This window comes from Monodelphis domestica, chromosome 1 (genome assembly GCF_027887165.1).
Source record: "Monodelphis domestica isolate mMonDom1 chromosome 1, mMonDom1.pri, whole genome shotgun sequence".
NCBI classification, from domain to species: domain Eukaryota; kingdom Metazoa; phylum Chordata; class Mammalia; order Didelphimorphia; family Didelphidae; genus Monodelphis; species Monodelphis domestica.
Window position 1 is genome coordinate 624,970,654 of NC_077227.1, and position 21,528 is coordinate 624,992,181.

Sequence of the window (21,528 nt, forward strand, 5' to 3'; positions counted from 1 at the left end):
AAACCCTTTGGGAATATATGGTAGAAGTTGTTCTCATTCTCCCAAGAGTACCTAGGCATAAATATAAAAATGTTTGAACAATATTGCTTTCTGCTTACCCTCTGGTTTCCTTTTAGTTCCAATTAAAATCAGACTTTCTAAAGGAAGCCTTCTCTCCCACCTTGTAATTCCAGTACCTTCCTTCTGTTCATTATTACTTATTTATCATATATATATATATATATATATAATATATAGTTTGCATGTTGAGTTCCCTATTAGATTATAAGCTCCTTGAAGGCAGTGGATGTCTTCTGCCTCTTTTTGCATTCCCAGCGCTTCGCACAGTGCCTGGCACATGGTAGGTACTTTAAAAATATTTATTTATTGATTGCTTCTCATGATCATTGTCATCTATGTTCATCTTTGTTTCAAAGAGGACCAAGGACATTATGGGGTCAAGAGACATCAAAACATTATTATCACAATGATATATACCATATGGAAGATAAGATTTTACATACAAAAACACTGATTCAAAATATATGAAAAATCTAATTAACATTAAAAAAATTCATAGAAAAAATAATGTGGTTCTTCTATAGTATAGAATATTTATGGTTGTTAAAGGGAGAAAAAGTTTTGGCTCTCATTGGCAATCTGAAGTGTTTAAGCTTAAAGTTATACAGTTTGGCCTTGACTTCTCTAAATATCCCTGTCTTTGCTACTTAAGGCATTTACCAAAGACAGAATTGAAGTATTCTAAAGAGACATAGTGGCTTCAAGAGCTTGAGCTTTTTGGGTGTAATTCTTTTGAAAAGGCATCATGAAGTCGTCAAAGTCCACCTCATAAGTGAAACGCTCACGCCGCATTTCTCTTTTCCTGATTAAGTCTGCAGTTGTAGCTTCAGGGCTCCAGACCTGTAATGAAAAGTAAGAAATCATTAAGGTATACCCAACAGAATGTTAACACTCAGATCAGAACAATTTGGGATATACTGAAATTAGAAAGATTAAAATATCCATATTTACTGTCAAATGAATTTTATCTTTTTTAAGAGAGAATTTTTTAGATAATAGGCACTTCCAGAACAATCCAACTGTTTAACTCAGGCAAGATACTATCTTGGCATCATTGGTTTAAGTATCTAAACTCAAACTAATAACAAAAAAAAGGACTTTAAATTAGAGGGACCTAACAGAAGAAATCAAAACTATATTGACAGGAGGAGGACTTGAAGTCCCAGATCTCAAACTATACTATAAAGCAGCGGTTATTAAAACAATTTGGTACTGGCTAAGAGACAGAAAGGAGGATCAGTGGAATAGACTTGGAGTAAGTGACCTCAGCAAGACAGTATATGACAAACCCAAAGACCCCAGCTTTTGGGACAAAAATCCATTATTTGATAAAAAACTGCAGGGGGCAGCTGGGTAGCTCAGTGGATTGAGAGCCAGGCCTAGAGATGGGAGGTCCTGGGTTCAAATCTGGCCTCAGATACTTCCCAGCTGTGTGACTCTGGGCAAGTCACTTGACCCCCATTGCCTAGCCCTTACCACTCTTCTGCCTTGGAGCCAATGCACAGTATTGACTCCAAGACGGAAGGTAAGGGTTTAAAAAAAAACTGCTGGGAAAATTGGAAGACACTGTGGGAGAGATTAGGTTTGGATCAACACCTCACACCCTATACGAAGATAAATTCAGAATGGGTGAATGACTTGAACATAAAGAAGGAAACTATAAGTAAATTAGGTGAACACAGAATAGTATACGTGTCAGACCTTTGGGAAGGGAAAGACTTTAAAACCAAGCAAGACATAGAAAGAGTCACAAAATGTAAAATAAATAATTTTGACTACATTAAATTAAAAAGTTTTTGTACAAACAAAACCAATGTAACTAAAATCAGAAGGGAAGCAACAAATTGGGAAACAATCGTCATAAAAACCTCTGACAAAGGTTTAATTACTCAAATTTACAAAGAGCTAAATCAATTGTACAAAAAATCAAGCCATTCTCCAATTGATAAATGGGCAAGGGATATGAACAGGCAGTTCTCAGATAAAGAAATCAAAACTATCAACAAGCACATGAAGAAGTGTTCTACATCTCTTACAATCAGAGAGATGCAAATCAAAACAACTCTGAGGTATCACCTCACACCTAGCAGATTGGCTAACATAACAGCAAAGGAAAGTAATGAATGCTGGAGGGGATGTGGCAAAGTAGGGACATTAATTCATTGCTGGTGGAGTTGTGAACTGACCCAGCCATTCTGGAGGGCAATTTGGAACTATGCCCAAAGGGCGACAAAAGAATATCTACCCTTTGACCCAGCCATAGCACTGCTGGGTCTGTACCCCAAAGAGATAATGGACAAAAAGACTTGTACAAAAATATTCATAGCTGCGCTCTTTGTGGTGGCCCAAAACTGGAAAATGAGGGGATGCCCATCAATTGAACAAACTGTGGTATGTATATGTTGGTGATGGAATACTATTGTGCTCAAAGGAATAATAAAGTGGAGGAATTCCATGGAGACTGGAACGACCTCCAGGAAGTGATGCAGAGCGAGAGGAGCAGAACCAGGAGAACATTGTACACAGAGACTAATACACTGTGGTATAATCGAACGTAATGGACTTCTCCATTAGTGTCAATGCAATGTCCCTGAACAATCTGCAGGGATCTAAAAAACACTATCCACAAGCAGAGGATAAACTGTGGGAGTAAAAACACTGATGAAACGCAACTGCTTGACTTCAGGGGTGGAGGGGATATGATGGAGGAGAGACTCTAAATGAACACCCTAATGCAGATACCAACAACATGGAAATGGATTCGAATCAAGAACATATGTGATACCCAGTGAAATCTCGCGTCGGCTATGGGAGAGGTGGTGGGAGGAGAGGGAGGGGAAGAAAAGAAAATGATCTTTGTTTCCAATGAATAATGTTTGGAAATGACCAAATAAAAAAATGTTAAAAAAAAAAAACTATATTGACATGTGAGAAATTGTCTTCCTGGTGTTATCTTTGATAATCTTTTCAATAAATCTATAGATGGGGGTCCATCCAAATGCTCTTATTTTCATTTCTTAAAAATAGTCTACAAAATATGAAATATGAAAGATTAATATCAGACTTATCAGCATACTCTCAGTCTAACAACTTGTTCTTGAGCTCTTTCTATCTCATCTTTCAAAAAAAAATTGAGAACAAGATGATTTTACTTGTTGCCTATTAGAGAGAGAAGAAAGGAATTCAAAGATATACTCAGGAACCAAGGATTCAAAGCACTGCTAATTTTTTAAAAACATAGAAGTTTAGAAAGAGAGCTGGGTCAGATTTGAGGTGACTACAATACCAGAATAAGTTGTAGGGAAATAGACAATTAGAATTCAAGGAAAAAGTCAGGCCTAGTCAAATTTGGGGATTCTGAGTACAGAGTTGATATTTGAAGTTCTGAGAGTAGTTGAGCTCTCTGAAATAAAGAAATACAAAGTGAAAAATGCAATAAAGTTTAAAATTTCCTTAGAGGAACCCTAAATAAAGTCAGTGGAAATGGAGAAAGAAACCAATAAAGATGGAGATGGAGTGGTCAAAGTGGAAAATAAAGGAGAAAGAAAAATTTCAAGAAGGAATGTATGGTCAAAATACCAAGTGCCAAAATGGGATTAAGGAAAATTAAAATTAAGGAAATATCTTTGGATTTATTAAGGAGTCTATTAGTGAATTGTTTATAAGGATTTTTGATATAGAAGCCAAAGTTCAAAAGGGTTATAGGAAAGGAATGGGGAGGAAGAAATTGAAGGAAAAGAAATAGACCACTTGTTTTAAGAAATATAGACTCACAAAATATTAGAGGTGTAAGGGACCTTAGAATTTTGCATTAAAAAGAAAGAAAAAATTTAAAAATATAGACATATAATATAAGGATTATGTAAGGGTAGGACAATTAAAATGTTTGTGTTTTTTTCCTAAAATGTAGGAAACTATGTACATATAAAAGCAGAATATAAGATGCTAATGGGAAAAGAAGAAATTGAAAATGCTAGGGAAGGGTCAACTGAATGCTGGATGCTTTTTCTATGCCTTTGCACAGTCTGTCTTCCAAGTTTGGCATTCATTTTCCTTACTTTTGCACCTAAGGATACTGTTTTCTTCAAAATGTAAATCAAACATCTCCTCCCATTTTTTAGCCTTTTTTGATCCCCCAAAGCTGCTAGGAACTCTCCTCAAAAAAAAAAATCACTGTATTTTTTTCCTACATCCTTTTGTATTGTTGTTCAGTCCTTCAGTCATATCATACTTTTCTATCCTCCACCATCTCCCAAAGTCTGTCCAAACTCATGCTTGTTTTTCTTATTTTATTCTCTATCCATCTCATCCTTTGCCATCTTCGCCTTTTACTTTCAGATTTTCCCAAAATAAAGGTCTATTCCAATAAGTTCTGTCTTTTGATATGTGGTGAAAATATTTAAGCTTCAGCTTCAGTATTTAATCTTCTATATATACTTGTGTATGTGTGTGTATATATAGATAAATGTATATTATACATATTAAATTTGCTTTTCCTTATAGAATATAAACTCCTTGATGGAAAGGGTTATTTAATTCATGTTTTATTATTTAGAGTGCTAAGGAGCACCAGGAAGAAAGAAGCTTTAATAAATGTTTGTTGATTGATTCTTTGACCCAATTATTAGATACAAAAAGGTTAGATTCAATAGGAATAAAAGACATATCTTTGTCTAAAAGTGGTGGGAAGAATACAAAGATGTGTTGAGATGAAGATAAGAGAAGATATGGGTGACTACAGGATGACTTTGGTCTCAATAAGGAAACTGTATCATACATCAAAAAATATTATGTTTAGAATCATCAAATCTACATTTGAATCCTGGCACTTAATACTTGTATAATCTTGGGCACACCAGTAGCATCTCTGTTATAAGGTTCTCTCTCAAACTTCCTTTCTCTTCTAGCTCCTATACTTCCTCTGATTTTTCAGTAAAGTATGAGTGAGGTCACCTGCTACTAGTGAGATGGGAGTGGGTGAGTTGAGATACTTAAAGAAAAATCCCACAAAAATAGCTATGGAGAGAATACTAGGGAATCAACAAAACATAGATGAACAGACTATACAAATTAACTATATGGAAACAAAAATAGTTTCAAATATCTAAGATCTAAGGAAAACTTTAAAATTTATATAAATAAATATAGGCATAATCACTAGTACTGAGAGTACTTACCATGAAATAAGATAAAGATAAACACACTTCAAAAGAATATTATTGTAAATACTAGTTACTCTCATTTTATCCTCTTTTCCATGTTAACAATTAATTACAATTCCTTTGTAGTTTAAAAATCTGATGTTTGACATTACTTTATTAAGAATGTTTATAGATATGGAAGTTTGTCATCAAGAAATTAGCTGACAGCACATAGCACATTAGTAAAACTGTCAAAAACGTAAAAAGCTCAGCTCTATTTGACATCAAAATATTTGGAAGAAAGATGGAAAATTCAGTTAAGCCATCAGGATTTTTTGAGGTGCTATTTACATATAGCCTGAGGGTTACAATTTAAATATTGGTTAGCTGCTGAGATTCAGGATCTTCCCTTTCCTCTGGATTTTTTTTTCTTAACATGCAACAAGTATACTAAGTCTCAAAATTTACAAAGAAATAATGATCTAGTGTAATAGATTAGCAGATCTTAAAAATATCCTGAAAATAGCTAAAAAAAAATCAGTGATACCTTTAAGCACCCTATCAGGTTAGAAGATTAAACCAATGGAAGTTATATTAACCTTATAATTTTTTAATCAATACATATATTTTGAATAACATTTGCAAAACTATAATGTAAAATCATAATATTCAACTTCTGCCAAAGTACTTACTCTCTGTGGTACAAATGTGATGTTAACTTTCTTTGTAAATCCACTGGTAATCAAGGAATTGAGATGAACAACATTATCCTTAACGGTCGTTTTTACTTCCTTTATGGGTGGAATATTGTAAACTGGTGGAAGTGCCTCCTGAAATTTAATACAAGGAGTTATTAGTTATTAGTTATGGATAAATATTTTGTTTGCTACTTTTTGTTTGTCATATGCTAGGCTCTACTCAAAAGAAACTTACATACCATTTCATGCCATTGCTGATAAATAAAATTCCAACCCAAGCTGAAATGGCTCCAGTTCAGAGATTTCATACAAGTTTGGGGAAAGCTGGCTTTATGGCTTTAAATTTGTTCCAACAAAAGCCATATTACATAATGGCTTCACTCTAGTCTTTTGTGACCAGGTGCTTTCTCATTGGTTGGGAAGTTGGCTATCCACTAAAAATTACATTAACATATGACACGAAGCTGCCACTTACTTACGATGTTGGAATTGTTATCAGTGCAGCAGTTAGTTTAATTCTTCCAGTCCCACACTGATTCCCCTCATTCTCTTTCATGCTGGGGCAGCCAGGTCTCCTAGGGAAGCATTCCTATTTCCTGTCCCCCTGGCTGCTCTCATTGTTGAGAACAGACACTAAACTTTCGCTGCCATTTACAATAATACTCAGAAATGCCCATATTCACTTCTTTACTGCATTTCAAGGTGGAAATTTTCAACATAAACCTTTCTGGTGACTCAGAGCTAGATGGGTAGCAAACTTGATCCATTCGCGGTAGATTAGAAATAGGGGTTAGGAGATAAAAAATATTTTATTCTCCAGATAACCAAGGTAAGCATGAGATTAACTGCCACTCACACACAGCAGCTTAGATGGAAGGAAGGGACCTTAGCTGCCTTCAAATACAAACCCACCCCAAAAGGAATCCCCCTCTCCACTGGGAATAGGGGAACAAGGGGCCATCCAGCCTTTCCTTGAAGACTAACAGTAAAAGGGAACACATTGCACCATTTTGAAGGGACTGATTCCAATTTTGTGCATTTCTGTTGGTTAGAAATATTTTTATGACATTAGGCTGAAATCTGCCTCTCTGTTGACTTCCACTTAAATAGCTCCCCTAGAGCCTTTTAAACTTTACAGTCACAGCTATCAATCATGTCCTTCAGTTGTCTCTTCCCTTTACTTCCTCAGTTTCTTCAAGTTATCCCCATAAGGGATGGTCTTCCCCTCACCATCTTAGTAGCCCCTCTCTTCCTCATAAACCCCAGCATTACTAGTCTCATTCCCAAAATTAGTATTAAGAACTAAATATGACTTTTTCAGAAGTGGTTCATCATAATAATGTGCCAGATGTCATCAGACTTTAAAAGCAAAGAATAGCATGATTCTCCCCTACCATCTTTAAAACCCTTAACAAAGATTGCTTTAACTTTTTATCAAAATATCATATTAAAGTTTAAATTCACTAAAATCCCATGTCTTCTTTATATGAAGTGTCACAGCACACATACCCATTTTATATTTGTGAGGTTAATTTTTTAAGCCAAGCTTGGCTTATTTTCCATTTTATTTTTTATTTTCAATTAAATGTATTCTCATTAGATTCATCCCATTGTTCAAACCTTCCCCAGATCTTTCTGGTTCCTGATGCCATTACAACTATATTAAACAGCCTAGAGCCTTGAATAGATTCTTGTTACATTCCTTTAGAGGCATCACACCAGGTTGACAACGAACCTTTAATTAACGAACCACCTCTTACTGTGGTAACAATGTTTATGTTGTGTGCTTAGAGGATCTCACACCTGTAAACCTGAGAGTTCAGGTTTAGTGGAATATTATCAATATATCTTAAAGAAATAATGAGCCATTATAGGACTAAAAGAAGCTATATAATCCTTTTTGTGATTCCTAATAAGAATATTTTCTGTTTGTTCTTGAACCAGGTTGATATTTAGTTTGAAACATTTAGAATTCAAAGTGGATTTTTAAAAAACGCACTAGCTAATTCTAGCATGTTTTTAACATTTCTAGAATTTTTTTTACCAATTAACATATACTTTGTTAGAGGGCTGAATGAATGGATAATAATAATATCAAAGAGAACCTTAGGAGAAAGGTGAATGCCAGTATGGTTTTCTCCATTTTATGTTTAAAGACCTAGCAATATGTATAGTTTCTTTTTGCCCTGAGGATGTCCAGTAATACTGAATCCTAAATTTTTATTTCTTCTACTTTTCAACAGAATTATAAATTGTGATTACACACATTATTTCTAAAGCATAACATAAAGAATACCATTAATGCTATACAAATTCTTCCATGGTGATAGGCATTTATACATTTTTTTTTCTCACCTCTTCTTTAATTTCGCCAGCTGGAGTCCCGGCTTTAGGAGATGCCTTCTGTTTACCCTTTCCTTTAGGTTCTACTGTTTTTGGCAAACGATCCATCTTGTCTTGGATATACTCAATTATTCTGTAGTCAGCATAGGCTTTGGCAATATCCAAAGCATTTTGTCCTGTTTGAAAAATGACAGTAGTCAAGGGGAGTTAAATAAAATATCAGTCATACCAAAAAACCCTTTGTAACATTCATCTTGTATGGTTCCTAGGATGTTAGCGTTAGAGCAGCTCTTAAAGATCAAATCTCTTCATTCAAGAGCTCTTTCTACTATACTGCATAGTTCCTTGAATTTACTAAATTAAAATACATTTAAAAGATCACTTATTGATATCAATAAAAACAACTAGTCTTATTTTCCCCCATCCTTTTTGTTTTTTGATGTGATTGTGATGTGATTTGATTTTTTGATCTGACCTTTCTTTGAAAAGATGTCTCCAAAATGCAGACTGTTAAATACTGATATATTACACACTGTACTCTTAACTATGGTGGCTGAAATCTCCTAAAGAATTATAAGATGTTGAGATTGCCACCTTAGAGATAACTTTGTCCAACCCCCTTCATTTCATAGATGAAGACACTAAGGTCAAAAAATGGAAGGCACTAGCCAAAGGTCTAGTAAGAGTAAAAATCTAAACCTATGTCTTCTGATGCCAAACCATGAGCCTTTTCCAGTATATCAGGCTGACTTCCCTACTAGGCATGTTGCCACATTTTATGGTGCCTCATCTACGTGCGCCATTGTTAGAGCTCAGGGACAGAAGTGTGGGTTTGGGAGTGAGGATGACTGAATGTGTTCAGTGACTATTCTGTTCACCCAACTGCTGCCACAACATTGCCGAACTGGGCTCATCTGTGATACTTTTATAGAACTTAACAAAGGTTACAAAGACTATCAGTAACTAGGGAATAATTCATCTCTTAAACAAGAGTAAGTTTCTTTTATTCATCTATGCTTGGGACATAGATGAATACTATCACAGATATAAAGATACCAAATATACTATTTTAGATTTATAATATGGTCTTTGCTTTCAAAGGAATTAGCCCTAAATTCTGATTTATATTTATCTATGGTGTGGAATACCTCAGGAGTCCTTCCCTTGGATTCTTATAGCCAACAATGGTCCCAACTCAAGTCAATCCTTTGCCATCCTTTACAAGGAAACTAGAGTCCATTGAAACCTTAGACTCCATTTCATATAAAACGAAGCTACAGATTTCAGGTGATCATGTTTGTATCCATGGTCAAGAAGTTGCTGAAATGTAGCTTTATAGCAATAAAAAGCTAGATGTCTTGAATACTATTATTTATGATTGACTCTCATTCCAAATCCATTTCTCTAACATACCTTTTCTGTTTGTAGCCTGAAATTTAGCACCTAATTCAATTAAATATCGTACAGTATCCAGTCTGCAGCTTTCAATAGCTCTCATTAAAGGTGTGGAATTATTGATTGAAGGTGCATCTATTATGGCTCCATTTTCAATAAGAAATTCAACAATATCTTGTTGACCTGCATGGCATGCATGATGGAGTGGAGTCCACAAGAAATTATCTGTTGCATTAACATCAGCCCTATTAAAAAAAAGAAAGATATATTAATAAATGGTACTGGGTAGCTTTCAAGTAACTTTTCTTTAAAATAAAATTCAAGTTGAATTTTCAAGATAGTATTATTTTATCCAATTTTTATGAAACTTCTTCAAACTAGGGAATTTGTTATGAATGAAATAGCTTACCACAAATTTTGATAGACATTATTTACATTATGATTTTCTGTACTTTTAACTACTCTTAATTTTTGCTTTCTTTGCCTTTTCTTTATTCTTTATGCTTCATGACAAACTACCAACACCTTACATTTATATAATGCTTTATGATTTATGAAGTACTTTGCTGAGAACCCAAAAAGGCGAGAAGAAAATAAATATTTTTTTCCATTTTACCAATAATGAAACTCAAGATCAGAGAGATTAAAAGATTTGTTTTTAGTCTTAAAGCCATTAAGTCCTTCAAGTTATAACTAGAACCTGGTTGTTTTTACTTTTAAGTCAATATTTATTTTCACTACACTATATTGCCTCTAAGCTTTAAGTATGCATGTGAGTATGCAAATATGTACATATCTGCATGCATGTAATACACATGCATATGCCATATATACACATACATTTACATATGCATATACACATACATAGATATAGATTTATTTTACACACAACTACTTTTGAAAAATAATTCTTCCTTATGGCAATTCCCAAATATATTTTAAAATTTGTATTTTTTCATAAAGGCAACTGTAAAATAGATTACATTTGGTCTGCAAAGAAACTATTCTCTACTAACCAGTTACTTCTTATTAATAAACATGCCTGAATATCCTCATGGTTATTAACCATAGTATTTTAGGTATAAAAGTTAAATATAAAATAATTTATAGTAAGAGCTAACATTTTTATGATTGTTAAAGTTTTCAAAGTGCTTTACACATATTATCTAGAATGATCCTCACAACAAACTTTTGAGGTAAGTGTACTATAGTCCAATTTTGTAGCTGAGGAAACTGAGATTAAAAGAAGGTAAATAAGAGGCCTGGAAAGCTAATTAGAGTCTGAGGGAGGAGCTGAACTCAGACCTTCTTGCCTAGTTGATTATGCATTTCATCAATGGCATAATACTATTTATCTTTTTCAAAGCACTTTAATGCCTGTTATGTTATCTGAGTCTCAAAATATAGCTGTGAGGCAGGTAGAATATGAATGCATTTTATTTTCCAAAAGTAATTCTTATTTCAGTATTTCAGGAAGCAGTGATTCTGAGGGTATGGTCCTCCCTCCAATGCAACAAATCATATCAGTTGGCTATTAAGTAACTGTGCATCCTAAAAATCATTATCCCAGAGCTAACCTGGTGATGATCCTCTAGGAACTTAACTCCTAGCCTGTCTAGTCTTTGAATAACAACCATTTCATCACTAAATCTAAAACTGATGCCTATCCAGCTCAGTAGGACCTGCCCAAGCTCAAGCTGTGCTTGTACAGGCTTTAATGACCAGTAGGAGTGGGAGAGGGTCACCTGCACTCTCTAAGGGTGCAGGAGAGGTGGGAGGACTTCACATACTTTTAGTTCTCAGAATCACTTTTCAGAAACATAGCAGTCAGTCAATATCTATCGAGTACACACTCCTCAGTGTAGAATGGGCAAGTGGGATTATTGTCACCACTCTGACCACTGTATTTTCAACTGCAGAACCGTTAGGATCATTAGCTTTTGTGCTAGAAAAGGCCACCTTTGAGACCATCTAGTCGAACCTCCCGAGAATTTAATGTCACAAAGGTGCTAATTACTAGGAGAGCCAGGATTTAAACCCAAGTTTTCTGAATCTAAATCCAGTATTCTTTTCACCATATGTTGATATACAAATTTCTTCTGTTCGCCTTTTATCTTCTGAAGAAGCCTGGGACTCTGCTTATAACTCTAGTGGCATCTTTGAAATTGAAAAGCCGTATTGGGAGGCAGCAAGGACAACAAGATTTCATTCAAGTAAACCGAAGGGAGAGACTACTTTGAAAATAAAAGATAGGCTTCAAAAAGATTTAAAAAAAACATAGCCTGAATCTTATTTTAATTGACTGGAGTATCTCAATAAAAAAATAAAAATATCATCTCTTACCACTTAGTTATAGCTAACTATAAGTCCAAGTAGTTTTCTGACTGGATAGGGGATGGTCTAGAAACCTGATGAACTAAATCCTTGTTCCCCTTACTGCTATATATGGAACCTAGGAAAGGAGATGAGAGGGGAATGGATATTTCCAACAAACAGCAGATTCCTCCACCAGAGTGCTGAGATTCTATTTTCTCCACAGTGGAGTAAGCCCTCTGATCACAAGAGAAATCCAGAATGAATTCTCCTTTGGCTTTGTAGCAGGGTTCCTCTCTAGATCTTTAGAGAGCAAAAGAATCTAACGGGATCTCTTTCACTCATGAACTTAGTAAAGTATTACCTAAAGGAGGCCCAATAGGGGCTAGAATTGGAAAATAAGATGCTTTCATCAAAACAGTCAAATTCTAGAGTGGAATATTGATATTTGAATATTTTTTTAATCACAATTTCCTTTGGTCTTTGAAGAATGATGACAAAAATAAAAGCTTCACCAAACAAAATAACATACCCCCTTTCAAGAAGAAATTTCACAGCTTCCATGTTGCCATTTTCACAGGCTGTCATTAGTGGAGTTTTATAAAAGTTGTCCTTCATATCCACTGGTATTCCTGATTCAAAGGCCTTTTTCAGGGATGCCAGATCTCCAGATTTAGTGATGTAATTAATATTGGAGTATGTTTTTCCAGGGTCATCAATATACCAGAAAGAATCATCCTGAATGGGATGTTTGGGTGGAAGATCTCTATTATACCTATTTAAGTCTGAAAGATTGTGATAAGTTTCAATCATATAATATGGTGGCCCACCTTCCTTTCGACGTTGAAACACATTGTCAGGAATATAGCATACTGGAAGAGGAAGGACAAACTTGCCTTTCTTGGCTTTCTTACCCCTTCCCTTCTTCTTTTTCTTAGGTCCATAGGATGATAACACAAAGGCCTTTTGCAAATATTTGGTCCCCTTAATGAAATCATTAATATTAACACCTGCCCCTCGTATTTTTTCATGTAGCTGAGCAATAAGAAGCAATTCCTCACTGTCTGCTAAGGTCTGCATGTCCGCAAGCGTCAACACAAAGTCTTCTTTAGTTACAGTTCCATCACCACGGTCCATTGAACCAAGTGATTCACGCACTTCTTTTTCATGTTCATTACTCCAGTCATGTAATCTAACAGCAAAGCGTGGATTTGGATTTTTCACTCCAGGCCTGGATAGTTTTTTGTCAAGCCGCTCAGCTTTGCGTATTTCTTTAGATGCTGCCTTGAAGCCAGATTCTTTAGCAACATTTCTTGGTGTCTTGTGCTCTAAGTTCTTCCATTTTAGATCACATCCTAAAAAAACCCACATATTTCTTTACTAATTGGGCAAAATACTAGAACTGTTTTTGTTTTTGTTTTGCTTTACAAGCACTGCAAAACAAATATTAACACTATTCAAACAATTATTGCATTTTATGTTTATAATTCTAACAATTATAATAGTTACTTCTATAGTGTTGAAGATATTTACATAGGAAGTTTTATTAGAAATAAAATGTTATTCACTCCCATTTTCATAGGATTGAAACAGGAATCCCTTCTTGGATTCAGATCACAACCCCTCTATACCTTAGTAAAAACATTTTTAAAATTGTTGTGATATAATAACTATCACGTTTCAGCCATCCTAGTAATGGGAATGTCTTCCAACTCAGCTAGGATATTCTCAGAAACATACATCTCAGTCCTTCATTTCCTTGAGCCTTTTCAATTTTGTAGGACAGGAATAGCCCTACTAAATAAAGGTATCTCCATGCCAAGATGTGGCATTGGGATGGGGTTAATTAAGATCATAAAATGTAAAGAAAATCAGAGCAAACTGCTATAAAATCACTTGATACAGTATTTTTTTCTTAGATATTCATACCTCCAATAACAATCAATCAGCAAGCATTTGTCAGCCACCTATTACATGCCAAGCACTGAGGTAGACATTAAAGATATAAATATAAAAGTGAAAAGTCCCTGACTTCAGGGAATTTGCAGTCTAGCCAATAAGACAACAGGAATATCTATTAGTCTATACAAAATAAATATTAAATAGATACAAGGCATTTTTGGGGAGGGGCACTAGCCAATAGGAATAATGATGAAATGTCTCACGTAGAAGGTAGCGCTTAAACTAGGGATTCTGAAACTAGGGATTCTGAAAAATGGAGGTGAGGAAGGAGCGTATTCTAGGTATGGGGACAACCCGGGGAAAAATGTGAAGACAAAAGGTTCAATGTCATGTATGAAGAATATCAAGGCTAATTTGGCTAGATTGTATTGTGTGTAGACAGTAATAAAGCTGGAAAGGTAAATTGGGCAAGGTTGTAAAGGACTTTTAAATGAAACGCAGAATTTACAAATATGAGAGAACTATTACAGTTTATTAAATAGAGGAGTAACTTGCTCAGACTCACTTTTCAGAAAAATCAGTCAGGTAATTTTGTGGAAGACGGATTCAAGAGGGGAGAGTTCAATTAGGAGACTATTACAATCATGCAGGCAAATGATAGGGAAATCCTAAACTAGGGTGGCAACTATATAAATGGAGCCAAGAGGAGCTTTGCAAGAATTATTGCTTTTGTTTTGTTTTGAAATACTAATACTATGCCACTATTATATTTACTTCCTATGGTGATCAGATAAAAAGCAAAAGAACCTATGTTTTCTGAAATATTAACAACAGCTCTCTTTGTAGTAGCCAAGAATGAGAAATTGAGGGGATGCTCATCAATTGGGGAATGGCTAAACAAGTTGTGGCATATGATTGTGATGGAATACTACTGTTTTATAAGAAATAATGAACAAGTTAATTTTGGAAAAGCATGGAAAGAATAAAATTATGAAGAGTGAAATTAGTAGAACCAAGAGAAGATTATATACAGCAATAGAAATAATGTTTGAAGAATGTCTTGTGTATGTCCACCTATGGAGAAAGAAATGACAAACAGAATTAAGTTTTATGTGTACATATAGATTTTTGTCAAATTATGCCTTCTTTAATGTAAAAAATTTAAATTAAAAATATTGTGGTGATAGAAAGATCCAGAAACTTATTGAATAATGGATGAGGTGAGTGAAAGGGAGATGAGGGTATCATTGAGAGTATGAAACTGGGTAACTGGATGCCTAGTGATGCCTTTGACCTAAATATGTAAGTTCTGAAGGGTAGTCAGTTTGTTGGGGAAAGTTAATGAATTCTGTTTTGGACAAGCCAAATTTGAGATATCAATGTCCAGTAGATAATTGGTGATATGAGGACTGGAGCTTTGGAAAGTAGAACTTTTGAACTTTGTAGGTTTTGACCAAAGAAATTAGTTGGAATAGAGGAGGAAATGAGAACATTCCACAAAAGGAATGGTAAAAGAGAGAGATTCTCTACAGTTCAATTCTCAAGAATACTTTTCCCCAAAGTGGTAAGCTGAAAAGGCATGTATTAAAAATGCTTTGTTATAGCAAATAATATATTCAAGAAAAAATGTCTATGAATTAGAATCTAGGTTTTACTCCTCAAAAAAACGTCCACTAAAGATTTATTCTGATTTGTATTATGGCATGGGATTGACCATGGGTTCTTGAAGACTTTGCACTAGTAGGCTCTATGAAAGTTATAAAATTTTAAAGTATAGACCTGATGATCAATTTATAGCTGACATCTGAGGTCTAGCTAAGGTAGAATGGCATACCTCACCAAACAGATTACAAGATGGTGAAATTAAGCAAAAGTACCTCAGAAAATCTATTTTTTAAGTCATAGATGGCATGTTAAGTATTGGTAAAGAGATGAAAAGTGCTACTGTAGCATAAGATTCTTTACATTGACAGAAATGAATCCAATATAGGGGAGAGAAAAGCAGCAAAAAAGGAAATTGAGGGGATGCTCAACAATTGGGGAGTGGCTAATAGGTTGTGGCATATGATTATGAGAGAATATTATTGTTCCATAAGAAATTATGAGCAGGTAAAATTTTTTAAAACATGAAAAAATGTGCATGAAATTTTGAAGAGTGAAACAAGCAGAAAGAGCATTCATTATATATCGCAACAGAAATATTGTCTGAAGAATTAACATATGTGTCTGCTTCAAGTGAGAGAACTGATAAATAGAAATAAGCAAAACATAGTTTTAGTGATACAGGAATAGTTCAATATATCTTTTTGTTATGTCTTCTCTAATCTGGGGAGGGGGAAAACAAGTAGGTACCTTGAAATGTTAATTAACAAATTAATTTTTATATTTTTTAAATTAAAAAAGCTGGGGAACTGAGCTGAAAGTCAGAGAATGAGGGGAGGAGAGAGATTGAGAGAGAGAGAGAGAGGAATAAGGAATAAGGAGAGAGAGAGAGAGAACATCCTACTGAGGATAGGGTCTAGTCAGGAATGATTGAAAGAGGTATTCCACCATAGGGATTGAAAGAAGATTGAAAGACCTGGCTGTACACCAGGTCAAGGAAGGAAGAAAATAAGCCCTTTATCAAGCACCTACTATGTGCCAGAAACTGTTCTAAGAACTTTACAAATATCTCATTTGATCCTCACAACCCCATGGATTAGGTACTATTTTCTCCTATTCTTCAGATGAGAACACCAAGGCAAACCAATATTTATTAAATGACTTGCCCAGGGTCATATGAGTTAATAAGTGTATGAAAGTGGATTTGAATTAAGATCCTTCTTACTCTATTCTATTCACTGCACTACCTAGCTTCAAGAAAAGGTTATAGAGCAACACAGAGGAACCTGGCCTTGTGGAGTACAAGGAGATGTGTCTCATTTGCTACCTCCATATTCCTAATTGCTTATAATTTCAAAGTAGTCCAACAACACATTAGCTTTTTTGAATACAATATCAACACTGGTGACTTATATCGAGTTTGCTATTCATCAAAACCTCTAGTTCTTATTTAGACAAACTATTGTCTTGTACTGTGAAGTTTTTTTTTTTTACCCAAAATTCTACATTTATCCACTGATTTCATCTTTGAAGCTTAAGCTCTATGTTCTATTCTCTCAAGATCTTTTTAGCTCCTTATCCTTTCAGATAGTATATGTTAGGTATTCTTCTTAGCTTTGCATCATCTGCAAACTTGCTGGGAATGCCTTAAATGCTGCAAAGAGTTTAGTTCCATAATTAAAGATTTATATAATATATTTCATATTAAATATCGGGTAAAAATCATCAGATGTGTGATTAAAAAGAGACTTCACATATCAAGAGAGAATAAAAATGTGTTCTTTTTATTTTGCATTTAAATTATCACAGACCATTCCCTATATTCATAAAAAATCTGATGCAACAAAGAACACAGCAAAACAAATCCACATAATGGTTATGTCCAAAAACCAGTTTCTTTCAATACCTTGATTCCATCACCTCTATTTCAGGGAGTTGGAAAACATACAATATCATAGGACCTCTAGAGATACAGTTAATCATTAAAACGATTGAAGTTCTTAAGTCTTTAAAATTTTATTCTTTCAATATTATTGAATAATTGCATTCTTCCAATAGTGTTGTTTTCAATATTTTTGTCATAAAAATTGCTGTCCTGGTTCCACTTATTATTTCACTGTCTTGGCTCATACTATTGAGCATTCTCTAAAGTAGTAGCTTTTTTGGTTATTTATTTCTAGGTTTCTCTTGTATTTCAAAATTCCAATATTCTGAACTTTTCATCAGAAAGGTCTAGAAATCATCTACCTCAATAAAGGTCCACTTCCCCTCTACTGTCAATTAATATATAAAACTTTTCATGACTTAGAAAATATCTTGTCATTTCTAGTTGAAACTTCCAGGTCTTGTATGATCCTGTGTTTCTTTAGAACTTGAACTGTTTCTTTCTGGATAGTTGTAGCATTTTTCTTTATCATGGGAGCTCTAGGTTTTGGTTATGTCATTCCTGGGACTTTTCCTTTTAGGATTTTATTTAAGAAGTAATCTGTGGTTCTTTATATATTCACTCTGTCCTTTGGTTCTAATAGTTTTGGACTATTTGCATTTATGATTTTTAAAATGGTCTCCATGCTTTCCCCCCCCTTAAATCATTGTTTCTCAAGAGACCAGTAATTCTTAAACTCTCCTTGAATTGTTTTCCAAGTCATCTATGTTTGTTATATCAGCTATTTTATACTTTCTTCTCTTTAAATATCTTTTGATTTTTTAAATTATCTTTGCTATCTCACATACTCATTAATTTCTATTTGGTCTATTCTAGGTTTCAGAGAATTATAACTTAAGATTTATTTCTTATTTTTCTATGGTATTTATTCAAATTCTTTCCTCCAGAGCTTTTGTCTTATTTCTTGTATTTTGCTTCATTTCTTCTAGATATTCATGTAGTATTTGTGGAAAAAAAATCTGATTTTTTCCCCTTCAGACTTTGCTTGAATTTGTTATAAAACGACCAGGTGGTACAATGTATAGAGTGCTCAGTCTGGAGTCAGGAAGACCTTAATTAAAACCTGGTCTTAGAAACTTACTAACTATACCTCTGAGCAAATCATTTAAATCTCTGTTTGCTTCAGTTACCACAAATGTAAAAAGGAAATAATAATACCACCTACCTCCCAGAATTGTTGCAAGCAACAAATGAGATATTTGTAAAGCCCAGATATACTAGGTACTTAATAAATTCGTTTTTCCTTCTTTGGGGTGTTTTTCTAGATCTAGATCTGGTCAGTGTCTTTAGTTAATTCATTTTTCCATTTTTATTTCCTGAATTGGAGTTTGCTATGATTTTTATGTGGTATGTTTGGTCCTGCTTGGTGTTGCCTAGAGTCACCTGGGCTCTTGCACTGATCTCCTCCTCCTCCTCCTCCTCCTCCTTGCATTTATGAGATTCAGAATGTTGTTACTTCATGACCCTTTACTGCACCTTAACAAAGACTGCTAGGAAATGTGTAGCCCTTTGGAGCTGGGCTGTCCCAGTTTGAGCATTGACACCTCATGCTAGTTGCTATTTCTCCCCAGGCCTTCCAAAGGACCATGCTGTGGGTTTCTACATATCTTTGAGTTTGCAGGCCACCAAGGGGCTTTCTTGTAGGTACTCCTCTGGATATAGAACTTTGCAGACTACCATTGTCTTTGGCCTTTCTCTAGTCACACTAGGAGGCTACTACTACCTTGTTTGCCTTCACTGGTACTGAAAATGGACCTTTCACTGAAATAGAGGACTTCCAAGAAATTCTAATAAAAGATGACCAGAGTTGCTTAGAAGGGAAAACATAAGAGTCAAGAGAAATATAAAAATAAAAATATAAATGAACAATTATAAGAGATTAAACAAAGAAATAATTTACATTCTAATATGAAGAGATGATAGGGGTGTCCTTTCTGAACCATCATTACCATTGGTCATGGAAGGGGTCTAATAAGAGAATATTTGAACACTGTTCAACAAAGTTGAGTTATGTCTTAATGATCATAAAAGAAGAATGAAAAGGCAGAGGAAAAAAATACACTGGGGGTTAGGGAAAGGGGAAAAAATTATCTCACATAACGAGTACAAAAGTAAAAAATATTTATGAGCAGGAGGAAAGAGTTAGGGAAATGAGGGACATTTGAATCTAACTCTAAAGGAAAACACTTCACTCAAAAGGAAAATAGGAGAGATGGGAGAGGCAGGGAGTGGGATAAAAGGGGCAGTAAATTAAGGGAAGGGTCAGTTCTAAGTAAAATAAACTTTAACTAAGGAGGGTGGCTGTACCAGAAACTTTAAAAGGAAATAAAGGAAGTCTATCTTTGTTCTCTGGATAAGGCGAAGAGAAGATAAGCAGAGAATTATAAACATTGCAACAAACCTAGAGCATGAGTCTCTTTTTCTTTATAAAGAAAGAAAAGGGAAAAAAGAGAAGAAAGAGTGTATTTGACTAGAATGGGCAAAAATACACAATTAATGATCATATCTGTGAATTCAAATTGGATAAACTCACTCATAATATGTAAAAGGATAGCAAAAAGGCTTAGAAAGCAGAATCTATCATGCTGTTTACAAGAAACATACATGAAACAAAATGGGGTTAAAATAAGGAGCTAGAACAAAATCAATTATGCTTTAATTGAAAAAAAGTAGCAGGAATAACAATAAGGATGCTATACAATAAAACAACAAAAATAGATAATATAAGTGATATAAGATAAAAAGGAAATCACATTTTGCTAATAGGTATCACAGACAATGAATTAATATCAATACTAAGTATATATGCACTAAATGCCATAGAATCTATAATTAAAGGAAAAGTTAAATAACATAGAGAGAGAGACAATAAAATTGTAATATTGGAAGAATTCAAATTACTCCTTTCAGAACTAGATAAATCTACCTTAAATGAACAAAGAATATGAAGGCAAATACAATTTTTGGAAAGTGAGATATGAAAATTTTCTGGAGCTTATTGAATGGGAATAATAGAGACTTACATATATCTCAGCTGTATATGACAATTTTACAAAAACTGATAGTGTATTAGAGCATAAAAACCAAATGCTGTAAGCCAGTAATATTAAATATATTTTATAGATTACAATGTGATAAAAGTTTTATTCAATAAGGAACAATGAAGAAATGATTAAAATCACTTAGATCTAAATAACTCAAACCTAAAAAAATGAGTGTTCCAAACATAAATTATAGAAACAAAATTTTCATTTAAAAGAATAACAACCTGGAGACACCAAATATTTTGGAGTTTCAGGCAAAGAAGTACTCAAGGGAATATTTATATTTCTAAGTACTTTAATTGACAAAAGAAATTAACAAATTGTCCAGGTAACTAAATTCTTTTAAAAACTCTTGAATAAAGCTCCAAAGTAGAAATCCTAAAAATCAAAGAGATTTACAAAACTGAAAGCAATAAAATACCTTTAAATAAAATAAGTAAAACAAGGAACTGCTTAAAAAGAACTATAAAATAGCTGTAATAAGCTAATTATATTTTTAGAAAAGATAGAAAATCAACTGCCAGTATTAAAATCTTATAGATGAATTACAATCAATGGATAAAATAAATTATTAGAAACTATTTTGCTCAATCATATGCTAAACTGATCATCCAAATGAAATGAATATTTATTAAAAACTTAAATTACCAGAAAAAATGACAAGAAATAGAGGACCAGACTCAGGAAAAAAAAGAAAATTTAATAAAAGAAATTAAACATGCAATCAATGAGCTCTCCCAAAAAAGAAAAAACCCAGGACCAAATGAATTCATAAGCAAATTCACAAAATAATTCAAGAATGATTAATTCTAATACCAAAAAACTTTCAGAAAAATAGTTAAGGATAAAAGGGATCCTCTCAAATTCCTTCTCTAATGTGAATGTATAGTTTTAATCCCTAAATCAGTGGTCATCAAAACAGAAATAAAATTGGAGACTGATATCTCAAATGAATATCAATGCAAAATTTGAAATAAATATTAGAAAGACTATAGAAATATCTCACAAAGATTATACCCTATGACCTGGTTGCATTTATTCAGAATCAAATCATTATTCAGAATCAAAAATTCTGGGTTGCTTTA

The 21,528-nt window shown here is 33.9% G+C and overlaps 1 protein-coding gene across 1 annotated transcript in view; it reads right to left on the reverse strand.

The window, feature by feature from the left end:
• Nucleotides 1-568: 568 nt before the first annotated feature.
• ANKEF1 (ankyrin repeat and EF-hand domain containing 1) overlaps nt 569-21,528 on the reverse strand; it is a 73,741-nt gene continuing 52,781 nt past the window's right edge. Inside the window, exons 6-10 of the mRNA XM_007476688.3 lie at nt 12,483-13,305; nt 9,656-9,882; nt 8,255-8,418; nt 5,894-6,031; nt 569-900 (exon numbers count right to left, since the gene is read on the reverse strand). Coding sequence (XP_007476750.3) covers nt 742-900; nt 5,894-6,031; nt 8,255-8,418; nt 9,656-9,882; nt 12,483-13,305 — 1,511 coding nt within the window. The 3' untranslated portion in view covers nt 569-741. The remainder of the gene's footprint in view (nt 901-5,893; nt 6,032-8,254; nt 8,419-9,655; nt 9,883-12,482; nt 13,306-21,528) is intronic.